Source organism: Akanthomyces muscarius, chromosome 4 (genome assembly GCF_028009165.1).
Source record: "Akanthomyces muscarius strain Ve6 chromosome 4, whole genome shotgun sequence".
NCBI classification, from domain to species: domain Eukaryota; kingdom Fungi; phylum Ascomycota; class Sordariomycetes; order Hypocreales; family Cordycipitaceae; genus Akanthomyces; species Akanthomyces muscarius.
The window spans coordinates 2087327-2106960 of record NC_079244.1 but is presented as its reverse complement, the minus strand read 5'-3'; the positions used below and the strand labels follow the sequence as shown (position 1 = coordinate 2106960).

At 52.2% G+C, this 19634-nt stretch overlaps 6 protein-coding genes across 7 annotated transcripts; 1 reads left to right on the top strand and 5 right to left on the bottom strand.

Annotated features, from left to right (window-relative positions):
- Nucleotides 1-604: 604 nt before the first annotated feature.
- Nucleotides 605-1668, top strand: LMH87_011370 (uncharacterized protein; the record flags this gene model as incomplete). The annotated part of the gene is made up of 3 exons (XM_056200502.1): nt 605-629; nt 687-714; nt 771-1668. 3 exons carry the CDS (start codon nt 605-607, stop codon nt 1666-1668), a joined length of 951 nt encoding a protein of 316 aa, XP_056052344.1.
- A 269-nt stretch (nt 1669-1937) lies between these two features.
- Nucleotides 1938-4109, bottom strand: LMH87_011369 (uncharacterized protein; the record flags this gene model as incomplete). Its single annotated transcript, XM_056200501.1, has 2 exons — nt 1938-3988; nt 4064-4109. The coding sequence occupies 2 exons, from the start codon at nt 4107-4109 to the stop codon at nt 1938-1940; spliced, it is 2097 nt and encodes a 698-aa protein (XP_056052343.1).
- Nucleotides 4110-5262: 1153 nt separating this feature from the next.
- On the bottom strand, nt 5263-7106 carry LMH87_011368 (uncharacterized protein; the record flags this gene model as incomplete). Of its 2 annotated transcripts, XM_056200499.1 has the most annotated exons (3): nt 5263-5295; nt 5353-6946; nt 7021-7106. In XM_056200499.1, the coding sequence occupies 3 exons, from the start codon at nt 7104-7106 to the stop codon at nt 5263-5265; spliced, it is 1713 nt and encodes a 570-aa protein (XP_056052342.1). The 2 variants fall into 2 exon arrangements, with proteins under 2 accessions (XP_056052342.1, XP_056052341.1); XM_056200498.1 differs by lacking the exon at nt 5263-5295 and having other exon boundaries at nt 5341-6946.
- Nucleotides 7107-7530: 424 nt separating this feature from the next.
- On the bottom strand, nt 7531-9631 carry LMH87_011367 (uncharacterized protein; the record flags this gene model as incomplete). The annotated part of the gene is made up of 4 exons (XM_056200497.1): nt 7531-8039; nt 8099-8697; nt 8772-8961; nt 9013-9631. 4 exons carry the CDS (start codon nt 9629-9631, stop codon nt 7531-7533), a joined length of 1917 nt encoding a protein of 638 aa, XP_056052340.1.
- Nucleotides 9632-11233: 1602 nt separating this feature from the next.
- On the bottom strand, nt 11234-12265 carry LMH87_011366 (uncharacterized protein; the record flags this gene model as incomplete). Its single annotated transcript, XM_056200496.1, has 2 exons — nt 11234-11262; nt 11332-12265. The coding sequence occupies 2 exons, from the start codon at nt 12263-12265 to the stop codon at nt 11234-11236; spliced, it is 963 nt and encodes a 320-aa protein (XP_056052339.1).
- A 139-nt stretch (nt 12266-12404) lies between these two features.
- LMH87_011365 (uncharacterized protein) lies at nt 12405-14078 on the bottom strand (the record flags this gene model as incomplete). The annotated part of the gene is made up of 4 exons (XM_056200495.1): nt 12405-12494; nt 13193-13592; nt 13651-13867; nt 13931-14078. The coding sequence occupies 4 exons, from the start codon at nt 14076-14078 to the stop codon at nt 12405-12407; spliced, it is 855 nt and encodes a 284-aa protein (XP_056052338.1).
- Nucleotides 14079-19634: the final 5556 nt, after the last annotated feature.

Below are 19634 nucleotides of genomic sequence, written 5' to 3'. Positions count from 1 at the left end.
GATACGGTTCAGCATTGCGCGGCTATCCAGTGGCAGCGACAACTCAGTAGCCTCGGCAGGCGTCTATAGATCCGTAGACGGACGGATATAGACCACGCCGGTGTCTCCGGCAACTGACTCAAACGAGCGCGGTTTTCCGCATGCACATGAAAACTTGACAGCGCAAAACAGCTGCGGATAAGTTCGGACGTGGGAAGGACGAGCTAATTCGTTTGTCCCTTCTTGGGGTAGTTCATCCTGGACCTCGCGATGAGCACATCCATCCCCGTCGAAGCCAGACACCCGCCAAGAGCTTCGTGTCCCAGTATTTCCCATCGCTTCTCCCGAGCGCAGAGGGGGTGCGCGGCCATCTAACACATACAACGACCGAGATGATGTACGAGATCGATTTAAAAAAAAATAACCTGATATCTCGGCTATCATCGGCGGGAAATCTGTAAGTCCTGCAGTGACTGAGCTGTCGCAATCATTTGAAGGGCGCGGGCCCACCTGTCAAGCTTCACTAGCCCAACTACAAGACCGAGGCCGTTCTTCGAGGTTGACATTAGCCAGTAAATTCTTGACTTGTCTTTTATTGATTGAGATTTATCTTGCAAACGCGAAAATGGCCCGACCACAGGCAAATTATGGTAAGCATTGATTCGATTGGTTGTTAACGAAAAGTCCCATGCCTGACTCGTCACTAGTGACGCTCGATGTATTCTCCAAAGAGAGGTAGGCGTTGCTACGATACGACATTTCTAAGCCAGATCCGCTGACGGATCATGTAGATTCCAAGGCAACCCAGTCGCCATTGTTAAACTTGACATTGGCTGCGAGCTGTCGCAGGATCAGAAGCAGAAAATCGCCAGAGAATTCAACTTCTCTGAAACAGTATTCTTACATAGTAGTGTTGACGAGAACCACCGCGTGGAGCTTTTCACACCAGTCAATGAAATGCAATTCGCCGGCCACCCGATTATTGGAACCGGCCATTTGCTTTTCCGAGAGTCATTGGCCAGTACAACTGAGCAAGCAACGGCCCTGACCATCATGACCAAAGCGGGACCCGTTCCGGTTACGTACGACCGAGAAAGCCAAATTGTGTCTGCGAGTGTACCACACAACATCCACGTTCACCAACATGAAGCCACTCTCGAACAAATTCGCGCTGTACAAGCTAGTGTGAATGGGGCTTCGGATCTCTCCGACATCAAGACCACCCATCCGGCGGTGTCCACGGTGAAGGGAGTTACATACGCTCTGGTGGATCTTACAAAAAGACACGACCTCTTCAGCAATATTGTTCCTGGAGGAAGCCCGCAGCTCAATCTGGACGAAGGATGGACGCCGTCCTTCACGGGTGTCATGTACTACCGCCTGCTCAATTCCTACAGAGACAGTGAAGGGGATGCGATGATTTGGGAGCTTCGCGTTCGTATGATTGCCATCAATTTGGAAGATCCTGCCTGTGGGAGTGGATCATGCGCTTTAAGTGCCTATCTCGCGCTGTCAAACGGGCAGCTAAGCCAGAATCACCGATTCAACATTGAGCAGGGCTCAGAGATGGAGAGAAGTAGTAAAATCATGGTGGCCGTTCGTTTAGATGCGGATAGACGCCGGGTGATGGATATGGAGCTCGCAGGTCAGGCAGCATTTGTTGCAGAAGGAAAGATACATGTTGGATGAAAATCTTTGAAGGAACCAGATCGGTTGTATTTATGACCAGGCCTGCGGCTTCACACGCCTTCCTCACAGCGTCTACAAGTACGCGCCGGAGTCGCTAGGCAGGAGAGCCTGGACAACAATAAATCCTTATGTGGAATAAATTAGTACCCCGATCCACTGGTCTACGGGCAGAAACTCCTTTTTTTTACGTAGGCTGAAGCAGAATAGGCTCCCGTGTGACTGCCTCAAGTGCTTTTCATTCTGCAATAAATTGACGAGACTAAGAGCCGCTACGCCTCACTTGTAAGATTAAACCCAACCACCTCTCCAGTCCATCCAGTAATGGCCTTTAAAGGCGCTTCAATTGCCATGGGAGCCGGGACTATTTTCTTGTTGTCCACTCCTATTTGGGCAAGGAATTCTTGCTCTTCGCCGCCATCGACCGTTGCAAATGTCTGCGCTCCTCGTCCAATAATCTTAAGCCCGACTCTCCTTTTCAGCGGAATTGTGCTATTGAGGCGATAATAGTTGCCCGATGCGAAAAGAGTAATGTCCGGGGTGAGCATGAGGACGGAATCGCGACCAGAGATGAGAGTTGTGTTGGTCACATCATTGAGCTCATCGACCTGAATCGTCATTGAAAGCGTGTAGTCTCTTCCCTTGGAGTCCAGAGGCGTGGTCAGTGAGCAAGTCGGCGTGATAAGCACAGTCGAAGATGTCCGCTCGCAATCAGTAGTTGCGTGGTATGCGTTCGGTGAAAGGTCCTCTATAGACTCGCCCTGACCGATGAAGTTGTACTCGAAAATATTGCTCCCTTGCGAAGGGATACTCCTCTCGAGATCTTGAGCCGGAATATGACCCCAGAGTTTGGGAAGAACATCATCGTACTGGGCCTTGGTCAGGTTGCCACCCCATTGCTTGTCACCTAATGCGGGTATGCCCTCTCGCCAGGCGTAGTAAGCTTCCGAGTAGACGCTAGTGTTTGCGCCACGGTCATTCCACATTGGAGAAATGGCACCTTCAACGAGGGGTTCAGAACGGGAAGGGTTGTCCGAGGCTTTGGACTTGCTGAATATGTAGGGAGACCAAGCACCTTGTGTGGCAGGATTTCCTGCGAATACGGTATCGAGATCGATAGAGCCATAGTAGTCGCAGCATTTGAGCACAATATAGTACATTTCGTCAGAGTTGATGACGGAGTAGTTGTTCTTGATGTAGTCCTCGAGAGGATTGTCGAAGACATATGCCCAGTGCTGAATGGAGACGCTGGTGGGAATTTGGGGAGCTGACTGGCTCGTTCGGGGAGGGAAGGTCGCCCAAATGTTGATCCTCTTGCCAGATTCACCGATGAAGTCATTCATGGCAATGACATAGTTGTTGTAGTCCTCCACTGGCCCATGGTACTCGTCTGCGCCGATGGAAACGACCTTGGAGTGAAACCATGGTAAAAACTCGCGCCACACGGTCTTGAGAGTAGGAATTGTGTCTGGGTGTGAAATGTTCAGCAGACTCAAGTCTCCCTCGTAACCTATTTGTGGCTTCCACTGCACGAACGGGAGACTGTGGCCCGGCGCCTCTATCTCGGGTATGATGGTGACACCCCTGGCAGCGCACTTGCTCTGGATTTCTTCAAAGTCCTCCTGCGTATATGATTCATTGAGATGAGTGTTCAGACCTTGAACCGTCTCACTCTCAGACCACAGCCGGAATCGAGCGTAAATGTCCATAAAGTTGTTCCGATCAATCGTCGATATAATGACATTGTCGCTGAGATGGAGCTGAAGGGTATTCTGCTTGAAAAATGACATGTAGGCGCACATGTCCGTGATGAAGTCCTTGGGGTAGAAATGTCTCCCGGCGTCAAGCATCATGCCACGGGTGCTCCAGCCAGGTGCGTCGTTGCCGGTGCCCGCGGCAATGGAGCCGTCTTGTAGAGCGGCCTGCTGCAAAACGGTCCTTGTTCCCCACCATGCCCCAAGAGGACTCGCGCCGGTAATGGTGATGCTAGAGCTTGTGACGGCGAGACTGTAGCCCTCTGAAGTTGGCCGGCCTGCGGCATCTTGACTCTCGGTGGAGTTACCGAGAGTGAGGAAGATGTCGCCATCCGAGTTGCTGGAACCCTCAACTACGCTGACATGTATACCAAACGCCTGCAAGTCTTTTGAAAAAGTATCGGCAAACTCGCGTAGCGTGGGTGGAATAAGAGTCTGGCCCTCAGAGTCGCGGTGCTGCGCATATGCCGCGTCGACGACCACCTGCTTCACTTTGCTGAACTGGAAGACATCGTCAGAGTGCGTATATGGCGTCGTTGGTATGCCTGTAAGCTGACAGCTAGCCAGCTCTTATAGCTAGTCAGCAACTACGGCTTTGATTGAACCCATGAGGGCTATTTCTGATCTTTGCCGAACAAACGTACTGATTATGAACCCTGTGGCTAGTGAGAAGAGTACACGCCAAGTCATTTTGTGTTGAGTCGCCGTTGTTCAGACGATATCAGACCTGTCTTGTCTACAGATTGCACCTCACACACTTCAACTACTTATAATGCCAGTTTGCCTTCCAAGTTGTCCTCATGAGACTATGGACAAGGCATTTCCCCATCGTCATGTGCCAGCCGAGGCGAGATCCGAACAACAACGTTGCATCACAGTCATCCTAGTGTCATAGCCGATGCGGCTAAATAGGCAGGTAGCGACCAACTGACAAAACGATAAACTTAGACATGTGGACATTGTACTTCGTATAGCCACGCTCAGTATATACGGGGTATGTACCCCTTCAACTGCGGAGAAAGAGCAAGTAAGTCACTAGCTCCACTAGCAAAAATACTTAACACTACTTTAAAGCTAAGAACTTTGGCAGAAATTTAGCACTTGTCGACATTATCGATAGGAGCTATCTAGTACTTGCTGGTATCGGCACGCCACAGAATTTGTGGCGCACATGAAGCTCCTGTACTAAAACCAAGTAGTTACCTGATTTTTTCCCGACCAGCTACCAGTAATTGGACGTGGATCCCTAAAGATACCCGCATGCTCCCTCTCGGCAGTCAAAGGGATTGGATGTGCGAAGCGGGGAACGAGGGTACGCCAGGCACTAAAGTAGCTGGGCTTATAGCGAAAGCTGAGTGGGCAAACATAAAACCTCTGGCAACTGTCCCGTACATGACGATTTTCGCTCGGATGATCGACGTGGTTTCCGCCTTTCAGCGGGGAAGTTCTAGTCCGACAACTCCTGTGTGACTGATCGTTGCCCAGTTCGTGTCTTCGCCCGCGTGCGTATCAGCCTCAGCAATCAGGGTTTCCGGCATGACACGTTCCTATGGACACATCTTTCGTTACGTTTCATTGACACCCACTGACACCTAGCCTGAGCCACCGAGTTTCTTGTAAGTAGAAATGGACATTGCACAACCACATCTGCGACCACTGTCTGGAGAGCACATCAGCAACCAGTCAGCCATAGAACCACCCTATCAAGCTTTATTTCCTGCACAACAGTAGACCACGTTTTGCCTTTATTTTACGTATTAATTCGTGATTTTGGCAAACAGCGTTATGCAGATGAAGCAACTGGGAAACAAAAGTCAGTTCAATGGATGCATAATCGCCGTGTTCAACGTCGGTCGTCATCTTGTAAAAGAAAATGCTGTGAACATAGCTAGCATCCGCCAGCCAGCCTTGGGGATATCCGTCACCAGCTCACGCTCGTTTCGTACGGCGGTAGCTCATTCTTCAGCATGCCCGCCGTCGTCAGCACAATGGTGGCGCTGCGCTCCCCCAGGAACTGCGTGTCAATCAGGCACACCCTGTGGTCGTTGCAGATGAATCGCCCTCCCGGTACGCACGTGCAGCCCTCGTGCGGTGCCTGCATGCCATTCAACGCATTCTCCTCGAGCACCATGACCGTGTGCACCAGGAGTGCCAGCAGCCGTGCGTCCATCATGCCGTCGCGCTCGCGCCAGCCGTGCAGCAGCGCAATCAGCCGCCGGCGAATCCCGCCGTCGCGGCAGTTGGTGCCCAAAAACGTGAGCACCTCACACACACTCATGGCAAAGGAAAATGTAAAGGATCGTGGGCCGCTGGTGGGCTGGCACCGCGCGGCAAAGTGCGTCTCGGCAAAGGCCGTGACGCGCTCCATGTCTGGCCCCCTTGCGTCCCAAACCATTTCCCCGGTGCCCTCGCTTTGGGAGAGGCTCGTCTCGAGTGTCATCCATAGAAAGCGCAGGCAGAGAATCTTGTATGCTTCTGCCTCGTCGGGAGGCGGCATGGTGAGGCGGGCGAGCAGGTCGTCGAATTTGGCTTTCCAGGCGAGCAGCTCGCCGACGTAGGCTTTGACGCTGCGCCAGACGGGCTCCAGCTCGGCAACGTCGCGGGGGATGCTGAGGTACCGTCCCATATGGCAGTAGCCTGTCAGGAGCGGCTGCAGCTCCGTGTAGGCGTCGACGGCCGACGCAAAAGGGGCCGCGGAGCACTTGTGCGCCTTGTTGCGCCAGCGCCACTCGGGGATGTCGACGGTGCGGAAGCGACTGCAGAATTGCAGCTCAAAGTGTGTAAAGACAGCCGTCAGTGACTTGGTTGTCAAGACGCAGCCGCTCCTCCGCGATCCCTGGTAATCAGCCCGGTAGTTTTCCGTCGTGCAAGTCAAGTCAGCGTCTTCGTCATCATCATCATCAGGGCCATCCTCTTCGTCGCCATCATGCTGCTTCCAGTACTTCCATCTCCAGTAGAGGCGATTGCCACCCTTGGCATGCCGCGACGCCTGCTCGTAGTTTTCCTGCAGGCAGCACAGGCCGGTGAAGAGGGTACTGGCGAGCAGGATGGTCTCCTTGTCAGCATCCGAAAGCGCTGGCTTTTTCGTCAGCTCGAGCACCGACAGAACGGCTGCATTGAACTGGCCCAGGGAAAAGGCCTCGTGGCGCTGGCGCGACGCGCGCGCCTGCGGTGTCGGCGCCGTGATGCACGTCGCGCGGTGCATGCTCCCCATAGCGAGCCCCGCGTGCCAGATGGCTGGGTACACCTGCGTTGCGCGCATCACGTCGACGGTCCAGAAGGACTCGCTGAAAAGGCCGGCCATGCGTCGCACGCACTCGCCGTGCAGCATGGCAAAGGCGCTGCGCTCGGCGTGGCTGGCGTCGACGCCGGCCGGGGCGATGCTCTGCACTGGCTCGTGGTAGACGGCCAGGATGCCGGCTGCGCCGTGGCTGGTGGCGTCATGGCGATACCCCTCGCAGTCGCGGCCAGTAGAGATGCATCTCTTGCATGATGGTACTCCTTCATCGCATTTGATGCGTCGTCGTCTGAATGGCGGAAGAGAAAAGGCGTCAGTCAGCCTGCAACGTCGGCGTCTGCTGCTGACACGTCTGTGACTTACCTGCAAGTGGCGCAGCCTGTCCGGGTCTTGGTGGCCCATTTCTTCGTCCTCCTCGAGTTGCCAAGGCTGGTCTTGCCTATCTCCATGGCAACTGATCACCCGTTGGTGGTGGTTCCTCTCGCATGCAATGCTGAAACCCTCCCCGGAGACTTTTGAAGATGAACGAAGATATCTGGCCCGTTTTTTCCTTGGGGTTGCCGGCCGGCGGCGTGGCTTTCTCCATCGGTGAAGCTGGTCGATCCGTTTAGCGCCGGTGTTGGGTCCGGCTGTCGCTGGCCAGCCACTGTCATGCTCAAGGTATATTTGCTTCGCGAGGTAATATACGATGGCCTTGCAGAAGTTAACAATTTCTAATTCGCATACTATCAGACTATATACATGTAAAAGAACAAACCTGGGCTCGCGCTTCAGTGTATCGAGAAGTAAATACTACCACCATCACGTGTACACCACACGCTCGACACAATTTACCAACTTTCAACGAGCAACTTGGTGAAGATCCCTAGATAATTACATAACAGGGGGTAGATTGGCATCCTCTTCCTCCTTGGTCCCCCTAACTGCTTTGCGGGTGCAGTCTGTCTCTCCAACAAATGAGTGGCCCTTAAGCGAGCCACCCCAGAGCTCGAGAATAAGCACCCAGCTAATCAAGCCTAAAGTGATGGAGATGAGATACAAAGACTTGAGCTCCGTGGCCAGCGGCAGGAAAAACATAATGATAGCCATGGCCACGCGGTTTGCCAGACGATACTTCTTGGCCAGTCGTGGCGTGCCCACCGAGTGGTGCTTGTGGCTGATGGCAATGGCCGTCATGGACAAGAGGGCAATCGCCAAACCGTGGCAGTAGAAATAGCGCACACCGGTGCCGAATTCTTCTTCCGCTAGCGCGCGGTAGCTTTCCGTTAGCTGCTCTGGGTTCGTGTTGGACATGTCGGACGCAAGGACAAGTCGCGACAAGGCCGATGTGGCAATGATGTAGCCCATAATGAAAGGCAGGTGAGCATTGTTCCAGATGCCCACTGATACAACATGGTTAGTATACAAAGTTGGTAGAAAAATATACTCATAGGACACTTACTTGCTACTGCTGACCGACGGATGGCGTGCAGCTCAATACCGTTGCCGTCAACGTCAAAGTAGATCCAATTGAAGAAGAATGCCTGCAACAAACCAAGAATGGCCTTGCCCAGAAACGCATTAATGTTGTAGCCGCCATTGCTCTGAAACAAGATGCCGACGACAGAGTACCCAAGAACCAGAGACACAAAGGCGTTGGTGCGCTCGACACGATGCTCGATATTGACAGCCGGCATGTAGTCAAACATGTTTCTAATCCCTCTGGTAAACGGCGTGTCCGATTCTTCCTTGTAGCGGAGCGTGTACTGCACAGGCGCAAAGTAAAAGATCTGCCCCCACATGTCGAGCACAATGGCGATCCAGATGAGGATGAGGCGGTTCGGCATCTCGACGTAGATGCTGCCGATCCAGAGCGCCGTCGGCAGTACGACCTGTATGCATGAGGCGAGCATGAAGCCACGGATCATGGGCAGCAGGAAGTAGTTGATGGCAAAGTGAAAGGCGACCGCGTAGCGCGTGGCCAGGTAGAAGCCGACCAGCTGGGCGTACGTGTTGTGCGCGGGGTCCTCGTTGAGACTACTAATCATGTTGGTAGTGAAGCTGCCCGTCAAAAGTCAGTATATTCTAGGCCTGCCTGCCCAGAGATAAAATAAGAAGAAAATCGTCAATCGTACCCGAGGAGACATGCGAGGTTGAAGAGCACCTCAACTTTGGTCAAGACGTCGTCGGATTCGAACCAGCTCAAGGCGTAGGTAATTTCAGTCCAAATCTTCCACGACATGATGAATGTAATGGCAAATCGCAGAAGCTCATGGCCGGTCGGCTCCTCAGCCATGTGCTCGCCATTAGAGTGAATAATACCGACTAGGAGATGTTAGATGATTGCCTTTGACGAGCTGAACAGAGGCGACTTACCATATAAAAGATCAAAGAACAGCTCAATGGCCATAATCTCAGTCTGTCCCGCCGCACGCCAAATAACGCCGCGATGAAACCATTGCCTCACAACCGGCATCTTGAACAGCTTCGTACTATCTCCCCTGCCATGTCGATGTCTTTTTTCATCACCACCCGTCTCCAGATCACCGGGCGTCGACACGCCACTCGTCGCGGCACCCCCCGCGCCGGATCCGCCCCCGACGCCGCCACCGTCGCCGAGGACGCCGTCGTACGTCCTGAGGTGCTTGTTGTATCCAAACTTGTCAAAGTTGTGGTCCAGCGCCGACTCGCGCCGCGCCAGCTTCTCAAGCTCCATGCTGACCGACGTGAGCTGGCGGTGCGTCTCCTCCCACTCGGACGCGGCGTCGCCCAGCCGGGCGCGCATCTCGTCGCGCCGACCCTCGTGGTGCGAGTGCACCTGCCGCAGGTAGTTGATGTGCGCGTCGGAGCCGTGCTCCACGACGTCGGCGTCGCTCTCGCTGTGCTGCTTGCGCAGCGTGGGGATGTCGCCCGGCAGGCTGGCAATGATCTTTTTACCGGACGGGAGCGTAAACTCTTGCGCCTTGAAGCGGCGACCCGTGGGCGTGTGCGACATGGTGGAACGATATACGCCGTTGCAATCCGCGATGCGCTGGTGTTGTGAATGGTGGTGTTCGGTGGTGTTTTCAGTTGACGGCTGAGACTTTTTAAATGGTGTTGGAGAACATAAGAGGAGGAAAATCTCTACGAGGCCCGTGTTTTAACGTCGACAGCTTGTTAGCACAACGCTGCGGAGTTTAATTTAAAGTTTAGGGGATAGTGCGAGTTCGGGCGCATCTTCAGCCTCTGCTAGCCCATTTCGCGATCGGACGCGACCGGTTTCATGCTGTTCGAGCTAGCCGGCTTTCAGCAACGACTGCTAGAGTTTGCTGCTAGACTACCAAATGGAGCTAACACTAAGATAATAGCTAGACGTTATCGCAATACGGAGACTGACAATAAATTAACAGCGTTGAGATGCAGTAAAGACCTTCACAAGGCGGTAGCGAAAGAATTACAGTATAGTAAAAGAAAGAAAAAAGAAAAAAGAGAGAAATAAGTAGGATAAAAGAAGTAAGAAGAATAAAATGAATAAATAAAAGAGGAAATTATATAAAATATAATAAGCCACTGCTTGTACTTAAGTGGCGGCCCCAGTGCTTTTGTAAACGACTGGCGTATACCTAGTAACATGTTGATTAGGCATGGGTAGAGAAGATCAACGGCCGCGATAATTCAGCACTATACCTATCAGCTTGAGCTTTGCGCGGTTCCCATTTCGGTTTCAGTCGGAACATACGTCTGCGGCGGCCACTCGTCATGATCATGGAGAAGGCCATTTTGAAGAAGCAGCTTCTTAAACGCTTCGTTTGGTACCTCACACAGCTCGGGAAAAGTTTCTCGGGCATAGTGATTCAAGCCAGGTACCACAATTGACGAAACACTCTCATGCGTGTCGTCACACGTGCTGTATGAACCACTGAGAACTGCCTCCATCGTGGCATGCTTAATAGCCTTCAGGTCTGTGTACTCGTGGGCTTTCGTATCCTCGCCGGTGCCGCAAAAATCGGCTGCTACCCAAAAAGACTTAACAAAGCCCATGCAGAATCCCGCGAATTTGCGCTCTCGTTCCATTCTTTCAATCCATCATCTTGATCATCTCCACCATTTTCATTGTTCATATCACTTTCCCTTGGAGGCTGAAGAGCGATGAGCCGAAACTTGTATGGCGTGTTGATGTTTCCAACGGCAGCAATAATCTCCGAAAATAGAGGGGGGCCTTCGGCAAGCCTCTCGCTCACACCAGCTAAGAAGAGCAACAGTATCGTTTTGGCATTAGTATGAATAAAAATAGCTCCCTTGTCGGAGCTGGTAATTGTGAAATATCGGCCCACATCATTGGTCCAGCATATACGGTAATGATATTCTGGGGCGATCGCGCGGCGACGGAGGGTTATCAGCATGCTATCTGGTTGGCTGTATCCCGCATAGAGCAGACCCAGCAAAGCCCTGTGCATACAATAATGGCTCCAGCCGGGAGCTGGTTGTCGGACGTAATCAGTAATCTTGGAAAAGACATCGTTGCTGATCTGAAACCGATGGTTTTCCCACGATGAGTCGACATCGTTCATTGAGTTCTTAACTGTGACTGGCTCCCTGTTGTCTGCCATCAACTGCATCAGCCGCAATATCGACAGGGGTCGAAACCTGATCCAGTATTAGCAGACTCTGCGGCTCTGAGAATGTAATCCTCGTAACGCGCCGATATCTTCATACCGGTGGGTGAAGTAGCGTAAAACTCCTTCATCGACGCCCAGACATAGTCAAAGAAGCCCACAGATGCAGCGGCACCAATAAAATCAGGATCATATGTTTTATACCGATACGGTATACCAGACAAACCCCGAAATGTAATCAGACACGGACCCCAAGTCCATCGGCAGCTTCTATACACGATTTGAACGAGTGAAAGCAGATTACAAACCTCGCTGTCAGACGACTGCCAGTCTCTGGTGTAGCGTTGTAAAGGCACCAGAAACTCGCAACATGACGGAATTTCTTGAGAAAGACAAAACTTGAAGCTAAGTGGCAACCAAGTGCTGCGTAGCTGAGCTGTCGGGCTGTTAACGCTCTGGTGGCTAACGTTATCGGCATCCACGGGACGGGTTGAAGTGTCACTATCGGAGCCGTCACTATCGGAGCCGTCACTATCGGAGCCGTCACTATCGGAGCCGTCACTATCGGAGCCGTCACTATCGGAGTCGTCACTATCGGGGCCGTTTCTGCGCTTGCGACAAATGAGAATGTAGGCCAAAAGACCGCTCATAAGTCCAGGTTGTCGCTGCTTTGGCATCGTTTTGTCCGTGTGCAGAATTTGTTGTGCTAGCGCAGACTCGCGCAGAAACGTATATGCCGATCGGTGAATCAATCTAACCTCGTAGTCTTTGCCAACCTCCAACAAGCCTGCAGTTTTCAAGTCCACAATTTGAAGGGTTTCTTCCCAAAGGTCATCAAACCTTTTAGCCTCAGCTTCACCCTGGTTTGAAAGGAGCGCGGTTGCAAGGCTCGGATTTAACATTAGCGTCATAAGCGCAATGTCCATTTTCGATGGCATGATGTTTCGATACTCCAGATACTCCAGCATTATGCCCAAGCACCGAGATGCATCTTGCTGATGCGCTGGATTTTGCTCGACCTCGCCTGTCCACATCGCCAGGTATAGTTGTCCCAAATCTCTCGGCAAGGCGCGTCCAGACGGGCCATCAGCGTGCCGATTTTCTCTTCATAGCAGCTTCCAACTTCAAGGCTCTTGACCGCTAGGCGCACCCATAGGAAGACACCCTCCGATTTTACGCATATGTTTGTGACAAGCCAATCAAGTTGCCCGTCAAGGTGTAGACTTGAACAGCGTAGTATGTCTTTCGTGTACCATTGAATATCTTGGGCTGTCAGATCCTGCATATATAGAAACGGATAGCTCTGAAAGTACTTTCGTAGAACTGGCTCGGGCCGGCTTGACAAGCAGACCCGGACCCGTTCTATGTTGCAAGGTCTTTGCACCAACTTAATCAGGGCAGTTTGATCCTCGGCCTCATCAACACCATCTAGGAAGAGGCAAAAGCTCCTCCGTGAAATGGAAAACAAAAAGTTCAGAACGGCTTCCAAATCTTTTCTTGACCAATCGCTGACCAGTCGTTTCCTTCTTGCATCTTTGAAATGGCTGAGGACTAAGCTGCCAAGCGCGTCGCAGTCCCAAAGAAGCTGATGGAGCAGCGAGCAAAGATGGCCGACCACACTTCGCTGTAGAGGATCACCCGCTGCCCACATGTAGTGACTCAAAATTGTGATCTTGGTACCTTTAATGCTCAGCATGTCGTAGGCCCGCTCGTGTGTCGCCAAGTACCTCATGAGCGTGCTTTTGCCGGAGCCGGCCTTGCCGGTGATCCAGTATGGCATGGGGCTATTGCTCGCCCGAAGCCAATTTGGGAAATCGTTCCAACGAACATTCGAATCCTAGTCAAGTTTTAGCGGAACTTGTGGCATTACAATAGAACTCCTTCCAACTAGACGTCATACCAAAACAGGTGCTCGGACAGCGAAATTCGTCCTTGTAAAGACTTCTGCGAGAGTAACTTACCCGGTACTGATTGTGACTGGGAGATTTAAATATCCATTTAAACGTTTCCTCTTGCGGGTCTTCGATCTGTTTACGGCGAGAATCCATGCTGGGGTACCGCAGACTCTCTGATAGCCTTTCAAGGTCCTTTTTGCTTGATTCGGCCGCCCGCATCGTTTGTAGAGTCATTGAAATATTGCTTTCAATCCGATGAGACTCTTCGCAGATGCTATTCTTGGTGGACTCGCGAGTTTTGTTTGCCTCAACTAAGACGTAATCCTTAATCGATTCGGATTGGCTTTCCATGATTTTCTCCAACGTCATTTGGCCCTGCATACAAGCCAAGATAAATGATTGCAAGGTAGAGTTGAGACTCTCAAAATAATCTCGACTTCTGATAGTCATAGCATCAGACTTTTTGCTACGACATAAATCTAAGTCATCCTGCGCTTGCTGTTTCTTGTGTACGTTTTACTTACCAGATGCGAACCAGTAGTTGGGTCTCCAGAACATGCTGGCGAGCGCGCATAGTACGTTCCGGCTCGTCCAACTCTCTCTTGCCCCATGTGACCGCCGCTGCCCAAGCTCGAAGTACACCGAGACGGCTGCCGACTGGAGCAAGGTCGGAAATTTTCTGCAGTTGCTCCTTTGTCTTGGCGCCACAGCCGAGGCATTCTTTGGCAATAAAGACAAGATCTTTTGTGTCCTGTGTTGCGGCATCGGTCGAGTTCTGTAGAGACGAGTCCAGCTCTTATATACACGTGTTCAAGGCGGCGATATTGCGAGCGAGCTCTGGATCAACGCTGCGCTTCTTGTAGATTGTTCTTCCGAGCCTGATGGCTTGCTCCACAGAGCCGAGGACCTGCAGAACGTTGCAGGCAATGCCAAAAAGCGCAAGAGCCTCCATTCTTGTTGTGTGAGACGTGATGCAAGCGTTTGGTGGGAGAAGTCATCGAGGTTGGGCAGAGAGCGAGGCTGTGCGGGGTTGGGCGACGCGCAAGTCAGCCTTACGAGTTTAGTCCTTGCATAGGAGGCCGCAGACTGTAGGAGTTGGCGCAGCAAGAAGCCGCTCTAGAAGGCTTTTGAAATATAGCATACTTCGTTATCGGCGAGGAACAGCTTCAGTGCGCACCTCGGCGCAACTCACGTTAATCATAAATCGCGACTGTAAGCGCTGTATATCTACGCGGAAATCTGCAATACGATATCACTACTAACGAGCACGAGAACACTTGATATAATGATTGATCCATATATGATAAGGCGAGGTTCAAGACTTAGACTTTGTCTTGACGCGAGCAAGAACATGGAGGAGTTTCTCTCCAGAAACGTGCCGACAATGTCTGCGCTTGACCACTGAGGCGCAAGCTAGTAGGCCGACACAGTGCGCCATTGAGAAACCACGAATGCGACGGCACTACGAGGGCAAATAGTCAAGGGATCAAATCTTTCCCTCAAAATTCTTGCGAGGCCTTGGCGAAAAGAGAGTAACGCTGGCGAAGAGCGCTTGGCCAGCCTTACACTACGTGTGACACTTCATCGCCCGACGGGGTAAGACAACATCTAAGTTACCACTCATACCCAGGAAGAGATCCTTGGCCGATTCGTTATTCAAATCTACGCAGCGAATATATTTCTGCCACATAGTACATCCCGTGCGCTCCTCCCACTCCGAAGAGACGCCGGGCGCAGAGCTGAGCGTTCGATATGTATCGAATCATGGGCCACGGTCCCGTTCTTCGGTGTCATTTTCCAAGAATTAAACTGAATTGTTTGATACATGCAAAAATGCTCTGCTGTAGCTCATCGAAGTAGCTAGCTCTGCCCTTTTGCGGCCCCTACGAAAGCATCCCCTGTAGACAAGTGAGACAGGTAGCACGCCCACCGTAGTTGGGCCGTCGGGAGGGGTGTGCATCGGCTCCGGAGCACGAAGAGCTAGCTGCACACAACGTTGCTTGTCTAACTTACGAGGCAAAGAGTAGATCGTTCTGACAGAGAACTGACCGATTCCCGAGGAGGGCCCACTGCCGGGCAAAAGTAGCAGGAAGAGGCAAGGGTTCACTGGGCAGATGACGACCTGTGGGAACATTGGCGGCCTTGACACCTGACAATCTTGGGCCTGAACACCGGAGAATCGGGAAACAGGAAAAATTGGAGGATGCGACGAGAAATGTGACTTGCCGACGCTGCTCCGTCCGGCCTGCGTGTTACAAGGCCAGTGGCAACTTTTTAGCATCAAAGAGAGTCGGCGTTGAGGCGAGATGGTGTGATGACGGACGGCGCCACCAGCCCGCACACTGAAGGGCAATGGCAAGCCATGCATTCCACGCGATAGCGAATCACCAAACGAAGGGCAAGGATTAGATGCTGTTTAGCTCGTCCCAAGGCCATCAGGTACAATCGGCCTACGGCGGAGAAAGTGGATGGGTTGAAAAGCATAACCTGGCCTTGGCCCTGGCCAGATGGCGGAATGGTGAAGGTTTGCAGCGGTGGAGGTTGAGACAGGCGATCCAAGGGAGAGGCTGATGGGGCGACAGAGGAGGATCGAGGGATTTGTTTAAATTTTTGTCTTTGAACCCACACCGAAAAGAAGAGACTCTACCGATTTGGGTTCTTTGTAGGGGCCAGAGTTTAATTGATTTTTACCGCCGCGTGGTAGCGACCAAAGGGAGGCTCACGAGGTGACGACTTGAAGAATCGGACGACAGCGGTCTTGTAGGCCACTATCTTCTCCCTCAAAGTGAGGCTCATGTCACGATGGTCAAGGCTTGAATATTGGCGCAGAAATCGAAATTAACAAAGTAGACCGCCCCTTTCCGACGTGCAGGAATATTGTTTGCTTGAACATGCACGGAAGGGTTGACTCAATCACGGCGGAAATTGACGGTGAGCGCGCATAAAGCAAACTGCGACGCACAGTGGCATGGCATGGCTCATGCTCCGAGGCCAACAGAGAAAGCAGCGAGACGCAAGCATGCAAGGTACCAGTACGCTCACCGTAATGCGCCACCAGACGCACGGCGCACGCAGGGCAGGAAGGAAAGCCAGCAGAGCCGAGATATGTACCGGAACAATATCCGTACAAGGGATAGTACGCAGCGCAGCTACCAGGCGGGCTAGTAGATGCCCTTGCCAAGAATCGATGGTAATCAGTGATATTATCAGACAGTTACCGGCAGCCCGGACCAGGCTTCGGCGTGAAAAGATCAAGGGAGCGGTTCCGCCGAGAAGGCTTGCAGGGGTTAGTGACCAGGCCCTGCCGAAGATTCTCGTGGCATTGTGACGACTAGCACCGTTGATGCGAAGCTATGCTTGGACCGAAAAGCTGTAGGAAGAATGCATAGCCTCGAAAGATGAGAAAATTCAAACGAAGGGACCGATATCCATGCTAAAAATCTAGTATGATGACTAAAAAATGCAGCTGCGTATCTCGCCTGGTTTCTTGGCCGCTTTTATGCTTCCTTTTGTAGGGTTCAGAGCCAGCGTTTCGTTGCTGTATATGCAAGCGCAGAGATCTACCACGCATATGTGGTAAAGAAGAAGGCATCGACTCCGGTCGGGGTTGTGATGCTCTATATTTGCTTCTTTGTATTGCTTGGCAGATCCTGCGGGCTGTCTCTCTGAAAAGGAAAATCGCAAACGAGGAGTAAGACCGATGATGGTTTGGTAAAAATGCGATGCATAAGCTGGTTAGTGACTAGTCACGACTGGGCTGTGCGCACGGCATAAGTAAGCGAACAAGGTGCTTTTCCTAGCGAAAAGACGAAGCATGAAGAAGAGCAAGGGAAACAAAAAGATACATCTTGTCAAAGTACCGGTGCCAATGAGGGCGTGTGCGCAGAGCAAATGGCAAGAGAATGGATCGCCTTGTAGATTGCATCACGGTGCGGATATGAGGCTGTAATTAAGAGTGGACGGGCGGTTTGGAATGTGCTTTCAGGAACCATCGTGTTGCCACCGTGGAGAGACCCGCGTAGAGTGGTCTCAAGCCGACAGTTTCAGCATCAAGTTTTAGAAAGATACTGGGCTCGGCTGGCAGTAAACAAGGTTGAGTAGCATATTCCTCCCTCAACGGGGTCCTCTATTTAGCGACCAAGAGGTGATGATGAGCCACGGCTGGATCCGCTAGGTTCATTGGGCAATAGCGTTCGCGGCCGGAATGCGGACGGTTTTTTTCAGGGGTTTCTTTTTTTAGGGTTGGGTTTGGAGACAAGTTACGAGAAGAAAAAGGTTGCGTGTCGTCGTGGCTGGGCGCGCCAGCGTGGCCACATTCCAGCACTGGGCCAGTTACAGACTTATACTGGAACCTGGCGGAAGGGATCAAGTGTTCCGGGCTCCCACTCTTAGCAGGAGAATGGAGACTGGAACATTGCTGGTGAATGAAATGACGCCTGCAACGGGATTTCATGGACAGATTGCAACTGCCAAGGCTCATTGGCTGGCGAGACACATGGGCGGTGCTGGCATTGATTGTCGGGGCGTCAATGATGCTCATTGTCTTTGCTGCGCTTTACACCAGGAAGCAAGGCAAGGGGGAGGCGATGCCCTCTCATTCGAACGGAAATTGTCCACTCAGGAACAGCTGCGGCCGTGGTTTCATGTCAAAAGCAAAACAGGCAATTGGAGGCTTCTGGGTGGCCCTGTAACAATGCCGGTGGCGTTGTCTGGATGCAGCATGCAGGAGAGCCACCGAGCCTAGTAAAGAGCAGGTTTGTGCTGTCGCAGCGCATATTGGGCGCCTGAGCAAAAAAAACAAAACGGCCTAAAAGTAAGGGACCTGCAGGGATCCTTTCAAGGTGCTGGGAGCGGCGAGCCCGCTTGTAATGGCGTCGGCTAGTTTGGTCCGGACGATTGGATGTCAGTGTATCCGTCCTTGGGAGGCTTTGAAAGCACATTTTTTCTTTTTCAAGTCTTGGATTCACGCGAGTAAAAAAAAAATTCATCACAGAATAGCAGTCAAAGATGAAAATTGACCGCTTGTCTGGACATCTGCATGGCGACGGACCTCGCATGGCCGGCCGCTGCGAGGGTGACCGCCTGTCAGCGCACCAAACTACTCAGTATGTGGATTCTGCTTGATCCTCGACGTACCGTGCCTCTTGACCACTGCCAAATTGCAAGGACTGCTTGCCACAGAAGTTGACTACATCCAGCAAGATACAATATGCCTTTGCGAATGCGCAACCACACCCCCCTTCCACTGCATTGCTGTAGGGACGAGGCACACGATTGTGTTTAAACTTTAGGCGAATCGCCCGCTGTGGATATCGGTCGGCCTGGCAATGCGGCCTTGCTGCTCACCCTACAGAAGTCGGCTCGGCAGAGTCATCAAGAATATGGGAGAGACGGGCCAGAAGAGACTTTTTCTCCCCAATGTCATCAACTAGGCAACCAACGTAAAGCAAAGGTCTAAGCGAGGCCAGGTACTCGAGGAGGACGGACAAGTTTCTGACAAGAGGAGCGCTGCCATGGAATTGCTCGCACACAGAAGATGACGCTAACTAGCGTATCCAGTACCACAGTAGCGGACCAGCTTGTTGCGTTGTTCGTCTGGACTAGCCATGTCTTATCATTGGTGGCGTGGATCGTTTTTGGGCAGTTATAACTTGTGCGCTATAGCAGGCTGTCAAAAGAGGCCTGCATGATTCAAGAGCTTGATGCGCTCGTGTGTGGATCATGCATCGCTGGTAGGAGCATTACAGACCAGACGGGGCTCACTGGTAGACCAGTCCCTACACGAATTCTATATAAGTTGTGTTAGTGTGATAGATTGATTGTGGCGTATCAAAGTCATTCGCATTCTGTCGCTGTGTAAACTTGGGGCGGCCAGGCTGTTACACGGCCTAGGTGTGGCTCGGCGCGCGGTGCCTCTGCTGTTGAACCTCGATCCACATCTGGGGTTGGTGTGAGCCAGTACTCTACTGGCAGCAAAACGGCGGTTTGCCTTGCTGGTCAAGCAGTGTACGAACGAGCGTGGCAGGTGCAATATGGCTGGGTAGCGGAAGCACCCGCGGCGGCGAACAAGAATGCCTCTGCATCATGCTCCTGTGCTGGTTGTTGGTATTGCGGCGCGTACTGAAGCAGCGGTCTAGGCTACTTCAGAACCTCGTCTACGCTGCGTGGGGATTCTTCTGACGCCTTTCGGGTCGCATCCTGATTCGCCTGCGAGAGCGAGAATTTGCCATCATCGATTGGACAAGAGAGTATTACGAGAAACATGCTCAGACGCAAGAGGAGCGACGCAGAGTGTCCCGCTGTAAGGACTGGAGTAAGAGAAGAATAGAAGCAGTCAACTAATGTTGGTACTGGTCGAGTGCGCTGGCCCCTGGCCCGCCTAGGTGCGTGTTTCAAGATGCTGTACGAACCAGGGGATATCTGCGACGGACCAATCATCAGGCTGCCCCGGCCGGCTTCAGATCGGAGCTAAGAATGCAGAGGAGCACTCGAGAGCCAGTCAAGATGC